The sequence below is a fragment of the Solenopsis invicta genome, chromosome 1 (assembly GCF_016802725.1).
Source record: "Solenopsis invicta isolate M01_SB chromosome 1, UNIL_Sinv_3.0, whole genome shotgun sequence".
NCBI lineage: Eukaryota > Metazoa > Arthropoda > Insecta > Hymenoptera > Formicidae > Solenopsis > Solenopsis invicta.
In genome coordinates, this window is record NC_052664.1 from 31,743,824 (window position 1) to 31,756,922 (window position 13,099).

The 13,099-nt window shown below is 31.3% G+C and overlaps 2 protein-coding genes across 3 annotated transcripts; one reads left to right on the forward strand and one right to left on the reverse strand.

Moving 5' to 3' along the window:
• Positions 1 to 609: 609 nt before the first annotated feature.
• On the forward strand, positions 610 to 6,312 carry LOC105201820 (V-type proton ATPase subunit H). 2 transcript variants are annotated; one of them, XM_026134531.2, is made up of 10 exons: positions 741 to 798; positions 994 to 1,075; positions 1,244 to 1,433; positions 2,209 to 2,427; positions 3,998 to 4,102; positions 4,615 to 4,820; positions 4,905 to 4,989; positions 5,072 to 5,478; positions 5,556 to 5,669; positions 5,841 to 6,302. In XM_026134531.2, exons 1-10 carry the CDS (start codon positions 741 to 743, stop codon positions 5,932 to 5,934), a joined length of 1,560 nt encoding a protein of 519 aa, XP_025990316.1. In that variant the 3' UTR covers positions 5,935 to 6,302. The 2 variants fall into 2 exon arrangements, with proteins under 2 accessions (XP_025990317.1, XP_025990316.1); XM_026134532.2 differs by lacking the exon at positions 3,998 to 4,102 and having other exon boundaries at positions 610 to 798; positions 5,841 to 6,312.
• Positions 6,270 to 13,023, reverse strand: LOC105201524 (DNA-directed RNA polymerase I subunit RPA2). The gene is made up of 16 exons (XM_026134530.2): positions 12,849 to 13,023; positions 12,099 to 12,431; positions 11,000 to 11,239; positions 10,587 to 10,909; positions 10,223 to 10,482; positions 9,897 to 10,139; positions 9,466 to 9,743; positions 9,180 to 9,377; positions 8,785 to 8,892; positions 8,377 to 8,553; positions 8,060 to 8,274; positions 7,806 to 7,944; positions 7,543 to 7,699; positions 7,106 to 7,359; positions 6,693 to 6,857; positions 6,270 to 6,583 (listed from the first exon to the last, which is right to left on the reverse strand). The coding sequence occupies exons 1-16, from the start codon at positions 12,930 to 12,932 to the stop codon at positions 6,380 to 6,382; spliced, it is 3,378 nt and encodes a 1,125-aa protein (XP_025990315.1). The 5' UTR covers positions 12,933 to 13,023; the 3' UTR covers positions 6,270 to 6,379.
• Between the last annotated feature and the right edge of the window lie 76 nt (positions 13,024 to 13,099).

The following is a 13,099-nucleotide window of genomic DNA, read 5'->3' on the forward strand; positions in this document are numbered from 1 at the left end:
AGTAAAACGTAAGATATGATTTTAAACACCGACGAGAGGCTATTAAAGACCGTCAAACCTGGGTAAATTTTCGAGACCGTCACTGGGCCCCAGAGGCCCGGCGGTAATTGAAGAGCGATGACGTTATCGACTGTATGATTGTTAATACAAATATTTAAGTAATACGTTAGTAAAATCTTGATTTTTTTATTATACAAATACTTCATAAGCAAATATGTATACTTATATTTAATAATATCATTGTATATTGCTTTAAAATTGTAATTCTTTTTGATCAGTTATTATCTCTGTCGATAATCAAACTTGGATGTTAACATCAAAACTGCAATTTTTAATAAAAATCGAGAATTTTTGGGTTACAAATACATAAGCATATCTATGAAACTTCAGGATAACAATAAATTATAAAATTAGTACTGTATTGTCAGTTTATCATTAAAAATTTAACAGTCACACAAACTCCCGTAAGGTTAGCGGTCTTTAATAGTCTCTCGTCGGTGTTTTAAATAATTTTGTCTTTTATATAAAAATTGAAAACGCGCCAATCAGAAATACACTGCACTGCATAAAACGAAAATCCCTGCTCGCTATCGAGATAATTTACGTCAAGTCAGGTTGGTATTCGCATGGTCTTGTGATCGAACAGCTGAAGCAGGCAAGAAAGACGAGGTGAAGAATTGAGTGCTGGACTTTTCGAGTCACATTATTTCTTAAATCGACGTGAAATTTCGACAGCAATCATGGTAGACCGTGCGAATATCAAGCAGATGATACCGGCATTGCCGGACGAGAAAATTGGTAATTTATATTTGTTGCATAAAGTAGATACGTTCATTTGACATTTGTGCCCCTCCCAGCGATGGGATCTGTTTTCATTGCTCGTTTAACAATTTTATTATCATAATTGCACATTGTCAATTTGTATAAAATTTATTTTTTTGCTTTTCACATTTTATACTTAATATTTGAGCATCGACTTATGTGATTATGCAGATATGCTGGCAGCTACCAGTGTGCTCCAGCAACAAGCTGCTGATATTAGAAATCAACGAATTAATTGGCAATCATATTTCCAGTAAGTAATCGTATATGTGAGGGTCAAATTGTGTTTAAGAAACCCAATTTGAAGATTCAAGGATATACTCTGGTTGGAATTTGATAAACCTTGAATTTGACTATATAAGAAAGCTGAACACTGGATTATTTGCGCAAGAAATATTCTAAGAGCATTTGATATTTTTAGATCCCAAATGATATCGAAAGAAGACTACGATTTTATTGCGGCCTTTGATTCAAGCGATGCTAAAACAAGGGAGAATAAGCTGAAGGAGAATCCACATCAGGCAGCTAAAACATTCCTCAATTTGCTTGGTCATGTTTCGAAAGATCAGACAATTCAATATATTCTCACGATGATTGATGATATGCTACAGGTATAGCTACATATTTTCTTGATAGACAAAAATTTTGTATAATTAAGGGGCTATGAACCAAGCAAAGTATTCATGCTAAATATTTTATTTAATTACATTTTTTGAATTTTAAATCCATTGTAATTTTTTGGCTATATTTTACTTTCTTAAGTCTGTGTTTCTCTAATGTATATTATTTTTATTGAAAGGTATTCCATTTAACCGTAATGGTCACCCGGGGTCCAAAAGATCTCACGTGTCCTTCTAACTTTAAGGGTACACAGACCATTCAAAATTAAACAACCTTCTATGAAACTAATTTTTACCTGAAAGTATACTCTCTTGAAAATATACTCCTAAATTTTTGTTAAATTATCTCAAAAATTAAAAATTTTATGCATATTTTTGTAAAAAAAGTTATTTTGCAATTTTTTTTATTTGAATTTGTTCATTATGTTAAATTAATCTGAAAGTATACTATACTGAGAATACACCTCTAAATTTTTGTTGAATTATCTCAAAAATTAAAAATTTTATGATTATTTTTGTAAAAAAGTCAAATTTTGCAGTTTGTTCTACTTGAATTTTTTTCATTATGTTAAATTCTAACTAAAAAAAAATTATTGGATAAAGAACAGACCTCAAAGTAAAATTTTTACGACGAAATATCAAAAAGCTGGCAGATGGCGACTGATTTTGTGCCGAGGGGTCCAGTGGACCCTATGTGACCATTATGTTATTATTTGGAAGTGTGATCATTACGGGTTAATAATGGAAGTTGATGTGATATTTATAGGAGGACCGTAGTCGTGTGGAAATCTTTCGTGAGCACTCCACACGGAAACGAGAATCTGTTTGGGGACCATTCCTTAATCTGTTGAATAGACAAGATGGCTTTATAATGAATATGACATCGCGTATTATAGCTAAGTTGGCTTGCTGGAGTCACGATCTCATGGAAAAAACTGATCTTCAGTTTTATTTAACATGGCTCAAGGATCAGCTGAAACTTAGCGTGAGTTTAATAGATTATTGCATGTATGTTGCAAAGTTGGAATGACTATTGATATGTAATAAGATGAATGCTGCATTTTACTTTTGTTTCAGGATAGTAATTTATAATTATCAAATACATATCGTATACTCATAATTCTCAAATATAGATTTAAAACTGTATTAATATACAAATTATTCTGATTTTATTTTTGTAACCTTTTTTTTATATAAATTTTATATACATATATATTTGTAACATTCTTTTAGAATGACATAATTTTTATTATACATTTAAAAAATGTATAGGCCGGTATTCATAGTCGAGTCTTATTTCAAGATTGTCTTAAGCAACGTCTTAAGATGCTAATACGGCTCTCTGATTGGTTGATGGCATCTTAAGGTGATACTTAAGACGATACTTAAATATAAGAATTGACTATGAATACCGGCCATAGTCAAGTAATCTATATTTAAGGGCTACAGTAGTATTAATTATTTCTTAATGCTATTACTGTCCTGCCTTTTACGTAATATAAAAGCTTTTCTTTAACTGCAAGTTGCATGCAACTTTATTTAATAATTAAACTAATATTTTGCACATTTCTTTAGAAATAATCATGCATCTCACATTTGTATTATAATGAAAATTATATGACACACTTTTCTTAACAATTTTCATAGTTAGCTATATTAACACTGATATAAACATTTCATGCTTCCTATAATTTAGTTTATATATATTTGATATTGCTATTTTCAGGGCTGGGCAAAATACATCATTAAAGTATTTGAAATACAAAATACTGACAATCTTAGTATTTGAATCACAAAATACAAAATAATTTTTTTATAACTTTTTAATTTGATTTTAATTACGATAATTACTTTTAATTACGATAATTACTTTTAATTATGATAATATACATATCATGTTAAACTTTCTCAAACAAGCTTTGCAACATTGTACAGAAATTTTGAGCTGGTTTTTAGTTGGTTGAGGAGAAGAAAAAATAAGTTAAAATTTATTAATTGTAAAATTTATTATTTATTAATTGTAACTGAATTTGATAGAAAAAAAAACTAAAATTGAATCAAGATTTTTATATTGATTAAAAAAGGCTGAACTATGGTGTATCACTAGAACTGAAGCAAGTTAACTGATTTGTTTCTGTTTAAAATTAACATTACTATGCTATATGAAAAAATTACTCGTTGTTAAAGATGTTTATCAAAGAATTTTTTGATATTTCAAATACAAAATAGATTAAAATTGTATTTGAAATACAAGTATTTCAAATATGCCCAGCCCTGACTATTCTATAAAATTAGTTAAATAACACTCATAACACACTAATCCGATGGATTGTGGCAATCTGGAGATTATAAATATTTACATGGCAAAAGTCTGTGTGAAAAATTGATAAAAGTCATATTAAATATAAGCATAACTAACTGCACAAATAAAAGGATAATCGCCCTGTGACTGACAACTAGATACTTTGCTTTTCCGTGCTCAAGCCTCAAATATTGAGAACTTTAAATTACAGTAGAATTTGTAATAGATAAAAAGAAATGAGATGGGGTTTTAGTTCGATGCTCTTCAGGATCACACAGACTTGCATGCGGGACTAGAACAAGATACTGCTCTGGAGCAGGCCAAGGAGGCCAATGAACTGCACGAATTCCTCAACCCGGTTGGTTTTGTAACGACTAATCACACTAGTATTATTTATTATTTTAAACAAATTATGAAATACATTGTTTAAATCACATTCTGCCAATAAGTGAGCCACTAATAATTCGTCTGGACTTTTAACGATACTCGCATACAAAAGTATCATGAATCTTACGTTTAGGACAATTAATTGGTAAAGTTTAATATCTTATAGATATGCATGATTTGTGCTTTACAAAAGCCTATTTTATGTGGATGTCATGTTTATAAATGCGAATTCTTTAAAACTTTAAGCAACTTGCAAACTTATAAAATCCATTTTTCTCTTAATAAATGCTAGATTTCTCTCTTTCTCTTTCTTCCTTTAAGGAATTATTTTACTATCGTACTTTTGCATGTAGCAATAATTTATTAATTTATTGCTTTTACTTTAAATTAAAAGAAGATTTACTTTCTGTACTTCTTCTTATTTCTGTATTTTTGTAAGAGGAAAAATTTATATAAAGTACATTTAATTTTTATTTTATCTAGAATAATGAGTATATTCAATCAGTGGCACGATGTTTACAAATGATGCTTCGTATAGATGAATATCGCTTTGCATTCGTATCTGTCGATGGAATTTCGACCCTCCTTAGCGTTTTGTCTGGCAGAGTGAACTTCCAAGTGCAATATCAACTTATTTTTTGTCTGTGGGTACTTACTTTCAATCCTCTTTTGGCGGAAAAGATGAACAAGTGAGTAGTTTTTCTTTGATTTTTAATTAGAGATATTCTAATAATGATCAGTATAATCACGTCAAATGATGTGTTATATCGCAGATTCAATGTTATACCCATTCTTGCCGATATACTCAGCGACTCGGTCAAAGAAAAAGTAACACGCATTATACTTGCAGTGTTCAGGGTAAGTCGGAATAGTATTAGAGAGTAAAAAAAGTAGTTATATATAAAATTATTTCCTAGTTGATATCTTTTTACGTTAACAGAATTTGATTGAGAAAGTAGAAGACGGACAAGTTGCCAAGGAACATTGCATCGCTATGGTGCAATGTAAGGTACTGAAGCAGCTTTCGATATTATGCCAACGAAAATTCGACGACGAGGACATCACCGATGATATCGAATTCCTCAATGATAAACTGCAAGCGTCCGTGCAGGATCTAAGTTCATTTGACGAATATTCGACGGAAGTGAAATCTGGTCGTTTAGAATGGTCTCCTGTTCATAAATCGGGCAAATTCTGGCGTGAGAACGCCAGTCGTCTTAACGAAAAAAATTATGAACTCTTGCGGATTTTGGTTCATCTATTAGAGACCAGTAAAGACCCGCTCGTTCTTAGCGTAGCCAGTTTTGATATTGGCGAATACGTGCGCCATTATCCACGTGGCAAGCAGTATGTTAATATACAGAAATGCCTTATTAAAATTTTTACAACTGCAATCTATTAAAATATCATTTTGTATATCTTAGCATAATTGAACAACTTGGTGGAAAACAGCGCGTGATGCAACTTCTCGGGCACGAGGATCCTAATGTTAGGTACGAGGCTCTTCTTGCAGTGCAGAAACTTATGGTACACAATTGGTAAGTTACGTAATTAAAAAATGTTTTCTCATTTTTCTTTGATATTTATATGTGAAAATAATTGATAACATTTGATAAATTATTGGAATATTTTTAATGTTGTTTTCATATATTTTTATTTAAATGTCCATATGTAATCTTTCATAAATGCTTCATAATTTTACTTCCTAGGGAATATCTTGGAAAACAATTAGAAAAAGAACAGACAGGTGCAACTGGAGCATCCACCAACAAGCCTGGAGCACAAGTGCCAGCGAAAGCTTAAACATTCGTGCAACTTGTACAAATTTTCTGATTTCGAGAAAATTTCGAAAATATTATATAGTTCACGTAAAATAATCTCATCCGCTTGTTACAAAGTACATATAAAGATATTTACATTTTCTTCCATTCCGTACCACTGTAAAAAAAAAGAAGATATATAATCGAATCCATTTTTTCTTTGTGAAAAATAATTTTGTAACATAAACTGTTGATCGATTTATGTACAGATGTTTTAAATCATGAATATGAGATAAATAGATATATATAAACGTCAGTGTAATAAACTTCGTCGATGTAATATCTTAGCTTTATGAATAGAATTTGTTCTTTGGAATGTTAGAAAAAAAAATAAAATTTTATTCTGTTGAGAAAAATTGTACACACGATATACATACTCGCATTACGCTATATACAGATATATATACAGATGCATTCTCATGATTCTCTCAAACTTTCCTAAATTTCAATTTAACGTTTATATTGCAGGATGCTAGCTGTATTAAAAGATATTTAAAGATATATGGAATTTCAATTTCGTCCACGGTATCTTCTTCGCCGCACAAACGGCACTTCTTATCGTCGTCATCAATTCTACTTTTCACTGTTAATTCTGGCCCAAGTATTGAGCCGCACTTTTGACACGCTAAAGTCTGCAAATAAATATTTCTTTTAATCAGATATATAATTAAAAGTTATAGATGTATAGATAATCAACTAGTCTATATTGGTATATTAAGAAAGTCATGTCTTGTCGCTTACCGTTATTTTATCAGAACAATGAAAGAGACGGTCTTGGAGAAGATATGAGCAACCATGAGAAATAAGAGCGTCTCGTTCCATCTCTCCGAATCGAATACCGCCGCCGCGTCGACGACCTTTAATGGGTTGTCTTGTGAGCTGATCAATCGGTCCAGTACTTCTCACCTGAAAACCAAATATACGTTTAGCCTGTTCCCATTGCATTTAAATTAAATCACAATTTAATTAAAATTGAAGAAAACAAAGTTATCAATCATCAAACTACATTAAAAAATGTGTAGAACCAAAAAAGAAAACTGCAATCAAATAACGAGTATAATATGAGAATAAACATTAAGATAGAATTTTAAAAAAATGAAAATAAATCCTGTTGTCATTAGATGTTAAAATAGACACTTGAGTAAGTTAACTACCTGCCACTTATCAGAGACCATATGTCGCAATCTTTGATAATGCACAATGCCAAAGAAGATGTTGGCAGTTAACTCGCATCCATAAATGCCTGAGTACATTCTCTCAGTTCCATAATAATTATAACCACCGAGTTCTAATAATTTTCCGAAGTAGTCTATGGCTGTATTCTCTTCGTCAAATCTAAAGGGTGTGGCATCGTGAACCAATCCATGCACAGCTGCCGATTTCCCGGCCATCACTTCAATCATCATAGCTATCGTAATAAAAATTGATTATTGCTTTATTTATAGCTATTTTCTTATAATTTCTTGTAAAATAATTATTTCTAATATTATATGTCTGAATACTTAAGTTAAAGATATATTAGGCTTCAATAAAGGTTTTATTGAAAGCCATCAATTTGTTGTACTATATTCCAATAAATTTTCTGGCTTACCGATTGTCATACGACTCGGGAAACCGTGCGGATTGAATATAATATCAGGAACCATTCCGGTCTCCGTGAATGGTAAATCCTCGATGGGATATAATCGCGAGAGAATTCCTTTTTGTCCCGCTCTTGACGCAAATTTATCTCCAACAATGGGATTCCTCTGAAAATTTGTGAAATATTTAAACAAAATATAAATTGTATTCAAAATATGCATATTTTATAATTGCATACACACGCGTGTATATACGTTCTTATATTTTACTAACAGGAATACGGAATGTAATGCACGCTCTTCGGATATCATGATTGCCTAACGAGCCACACAGTTTTACGTTGTCGACATAAGCGGTTTCTGCACTTTTATACTTTCCAATGACATACTGGGCGCTATCAGCATCGTAATAGCTGCCAAATATATAAATTGATGAGATTTTAGAATAAAGAAACCATGAGACAGACAAAGAGAGAGAGAGAGAGCAAGGGGGGGGGAGTGATGATATTAAATACAAATGCTACTTACGAATAGTACGCGTCTCCTTCTTTTATAGCAATACCTATCATAGGCAAACCGTCAACATCTATTGTTTTCGCAAGGTCAGGTTTAGCCGGATCGCGAGCAAAATAACTTTTTTTATCGTTCAAATCAACAAATTCAGATTTATAAATCGATCCATGCCCGAAGCCACGTTCGTACGACGACTTGTTGATGATCATTGCATCTTCCATATCGTATCCCTGTACATCAGATTATCGAGATGTAGAATTAATAGGAAAGAAATAATAGGTAGAATTATTGATATTAGAAGCAAAGTATTAAATAGCAAAATACGAACTCACTGTATATGAGATAACAGCAATTATCGCATTGGTACCCATCGCAAAGTCGTCCATGTTAATATTGTCATAATGTACCGGCCTAAAAAGTGGTGTGGCAGGCGTTTGTAGTCTATATAATTTCGTTTGTGACTGTTGTTGCCAATTGTGGCACGGTGTACCCATTGTTTGTTTACCCATCTGCAAGATTATTGAAAATTAATATATTTCAATTATTGTATTATTAATGTACCATTTGCAAGATTCAGATGTAAGGGTCAATTTTTAATTCAAGGCTCCATAAATAATATCACTATTTTTTTATAAATAATATACACACATATATATTGCCTTGCAAATATATGCGTGATATTTATATTCGCAGATATGGATAGTAAACATTGAAATATATTTCAAGTAATACAAATTTACCTGACATTGGTACATATTTCTTGGACTCTGATTACAATCCGGCATCGGGATGAGATTAGCTAAATTGCTGAAGATTGTTGTCTGGCTTATCTCTTGATGAGTCGTCATCTAGCAAGAAAAAAATATAATTGTTATGTATAGAGATGAGATATCGTGTAGCACCGTGTGAAAATGGACTCGTAAGTCATGAATTCAAATCGACGCAAATTTTTAAATTCGTAATCTTTAGCGGGAGTTACTGTGGAAGTCCTTGGATCTATATAATGTACAGGAATTGATAGTCCCACCCGCTCTCATTACTATTTTAGATTTAAAAAAAAAAAAAAAAAAAAAAAAAAAAAAAAAAAAAAAAAAAACTTGTGCAAACGCGTAAAAAAAGATTACATATAATTTACCCCTTCGTAAACTTCTTGAGAAATCACGCAAATATCCAGATAAATTTGTTCAAATGTTCCTATATACTCGATTTTTTGTGCAGCTAGATTTATCACCGGTCTCATCATTCTAGCCGCGCTAGTAAATAAGAACAATCCCGGATACTGAGCTGGAACATTTTTCTTTGGAACTAATGCAATCTCCAGTGTTGATGGTATCTAAAGATAAAATATTGAATATAAAAAATCATGGATATAACCATGAATAGAATAAGTCAAATCAAAAGGCATCGCATTTATAACTTACTTCTTTACCCTTTATCTTACGTAATCTCAGTTCGTAGACTACTTTATTAATAATTTTGTCTTCAATCAAGCCAATCAATTTCCCATCCAACATTACGTTATATGAATTTTTCCAATCATCTGCGATAGGTAACGGAGTCATTCCGAGGTCAACCAGTACTGTAGGTATCGCGGCTTTCAATTTTGCATTCGGATGTTTTGTAACAATACAATTCATTGTCAAGTGGTTGAGCAACCCGCATGGAGCACCGTCCGGTGTATGAATCGGACAGATAAATCCTACAAACAATTATAATTAATATATTATAAAAATCTTCATAAATCTGTATGACATATATAATAGATTATAAATTGCCTATATTATTTATAATTAATCATTTTTTGAAATCTGTGAAATATATCTATAGCAATTATGGCAAGATTTTTAATTACCCCATGCATCAGGCAACAATTGTCTAGCTTCAGTAGTTCTCATTTCTTGAAAGAATGCGCCTCTGTGTATCGCACGAAAATGACTCATATAACGCATCCTATTGATATTTTCCACAACAATCGTAAGACCAGAGGATTGCGTAAGTCCCAAACCGGAAGATGACCTTATACTTCCAGTGGACAAAAAGTATTCCATTTGTGCATCAATGTTGCACCGTAACTTAGTAACATTCAACATTTCCTCTAAATATTTCAAATAAATTAGTTATTTAGTACGTTGCTTCATTTTTTTTTTACAAGACCGACATTACAAATAAGATACTTACGCACACTTAAGGTGTATCTATTACCAGCACTCTTGGCACGCTTCAGAATATGATGCTTAACCCCAACCAGCCATGAACACAGTTTTTCATTGAGAACCTGTAGATACAAGTGCCCGCCCATTAAACATTCTTGCATCATCACGGAGTCCACACCCTCAACGGCGCATTTGTTATTTGAAAAGGCAAACAGTTTTTTGGTCATAAATACAAGCAAGTCGAATTTATCAGCAGGTTCGTCAAGATGAATAGCGACACAATTCCTGTACAATAAAGCATAGTGATGAAATTAAGGATACAGATATTATGATTTATTTAGGATCTACAAATAATACAAATACAAATAAATAATTACGCTTGAACTTACTTAACAATGTAATCACAAACGTCTATATCAGTCGCATCTTCAGGTAATTCGGAAAACTTTACTCTAAACATCTTTCCTATGTATGCTTTACATTGTTCGTGCCAGTGTAGGCCCTCTTCATGTACAGCACGTAACATATTCATGATACTATTATTGTAATAAAGATCATCCTCGCATCCAGCGAGTAATGCTTTATAAATGCATAAGTCAGTTACATCTTTCAAACATTTTAACATCAGTATTAATGGCACATAGTATGTAGCTTTTTTGTATGCAAACGCAAATTTTGCAGAACCATCGGTCACATAGTGCAGGGTATTATTCTGTAAAGAGACACGTATAGTTATGATAATATATATGAAAATGTAACAAGAGAAATAATGTATGGAAAAAAATTCTATTCAGATACGTACAACGGTAGAGTTGTCATCCCGAACGCTTCTCAAAAGAATACCTAAGTCGCTGAATTGCTCGCCGCGACCTTTCCAAATTGGTCTCTTGACAGCGATGGGATAGTTTCGCCTTGTCATTATTAGCATACGTACGAGTCGCTCCAAACCTTTGATTATGAAGTATCCACCCCATTCTTGTTCATGTTCGCCATGTGCGACTAATTCCTTAGGGCTCATTTTGTTTAAATGACACCGATTAGACTAAAAACAACATGTATCTTTGTAAATAAGGAATTGAGATGTAAATAAAAATAAAACAATAAAAATATCAAGCTCATCAATTCAAAAAACAACTAATAATTCAATAAAAACCATGACAAGCAATTCAATAAGAATGGCAGAGCTTATTCAATATAAATTAACAAATAATCTCTTAGACAAAAAAATCACTCAAAATTGCTTTTCAAACTTACTTGATCTTCTCTTCAGTTACAAAGATTCAATAACAATAATTCAATTTATTGACAAATATAATTTGGTAATTAGTTTAAGTAACAAAAAGTAATATAAAAATCATAGGAGAGAAAATAAAAAAAATGCTTATACAAATATATTATAATTTTTTGAAGTGTTAATGACACACGTTTGGGGTACTTATATGATAACGAATCTTTTTAATCACATATATATTACACTTATATTACTTTTTGTTAATTTATGTTGAATAAGTGAATTGCTTGTTGTGCCTCACTGAATTGTTCATTGTGATCTTTATTGAATTATTAAAAATATTTTAAATTATTATTTAATTTTAACTTATTATACATTGAGAAAAAGACGCTTAAATATTTATTTGTAAGATATAAATTTATTTCGCTAAAATAAATCTTTAATTATGATAAAATGTTATTCCTAACAAAAAACCAATTAATAAAATGAGTTGTATATTTCACAGAAATCTATATTTCAAAATTTTTTTAAAACCAATAAATATAAAAAAACATCACAATTAATATTTGTTTGATAATCTTTTCTCAATGTGTATAATAAAATATATAGATGTAGCCATATAAATGCAGAAAGTGCAAATAAAAATCAGGAAATCATATGTGGATTTTACCTTGAGCATGATTGGAACCTCTCCCAAATCTTTCTCAAGAATCTCCTGTTCTTTGCCATTAATGGACCATCCAATCCTGGCAATTATCTTACCCTTGTAAGTGACACCTCTTTGTCGACATTCCGATGGATATATTTTATATGATTTCAAACCAATTGTATTAGTAGGAGCAGCAGGCTTATAGATATGTACATCGTCCAGCCAAAGAACTATCTTGTCGCTATTAGGAAGAGTTACATATACAGGCGTGTTATCCTTTAAATTTTGATAAAGGCCATCTTCCAGCATGTAATTAAAGGATTCAATATGAGGTGTACCCAGAGATTGCAATATCTAAAACAAGTAAACAATAGTAAAATTGATCGTCCTAAGTTTTATTAAAGCATTTTTTATAATAAGCATTTAATTTTACTTTACAGGATGTTTCTTAATACATTGGCAAAAACATATAGGCAAATCTACATAAAAAATAATTAAAACAATTACATTAATATTCATATTAATATTAATATTTTTGAGAAATATCTCATTTGATTTTTCAGACTTAAAATTTTTTACCAGATTCTACTAATAAAATATGACACAATTAATATTAATCCTCTACATAATAACAATATATTTTATTAATCTTTTGATATCATGGCTTTTATATAACACAATTTTTAGAAATCATTAAAATTAAAATGTTTATATGACTTTTTTAAATCATGATTTTATATTGGTTTTATCAACAACTTTGTGAACACTAACCTCGTTTTGTGTATCGGGTGATCTGCCGAAATTTGGTGACGTGTTCGTCAATTTAGGCTCAACCAACATATTCGAAAGATTCATTTCAAATCGTAAAACACGATCGTTTCCAAAAATACTTTCAATCACAATCGCAACGTCGTATTCACGAAACTTCGTTAATTTTTAGTGCAAAAATGCAACAAACCGCCATGTGCCGCTATACACAGCTATACGTATTGATACGTAACCACGTGTTCACTTGCTTGCTT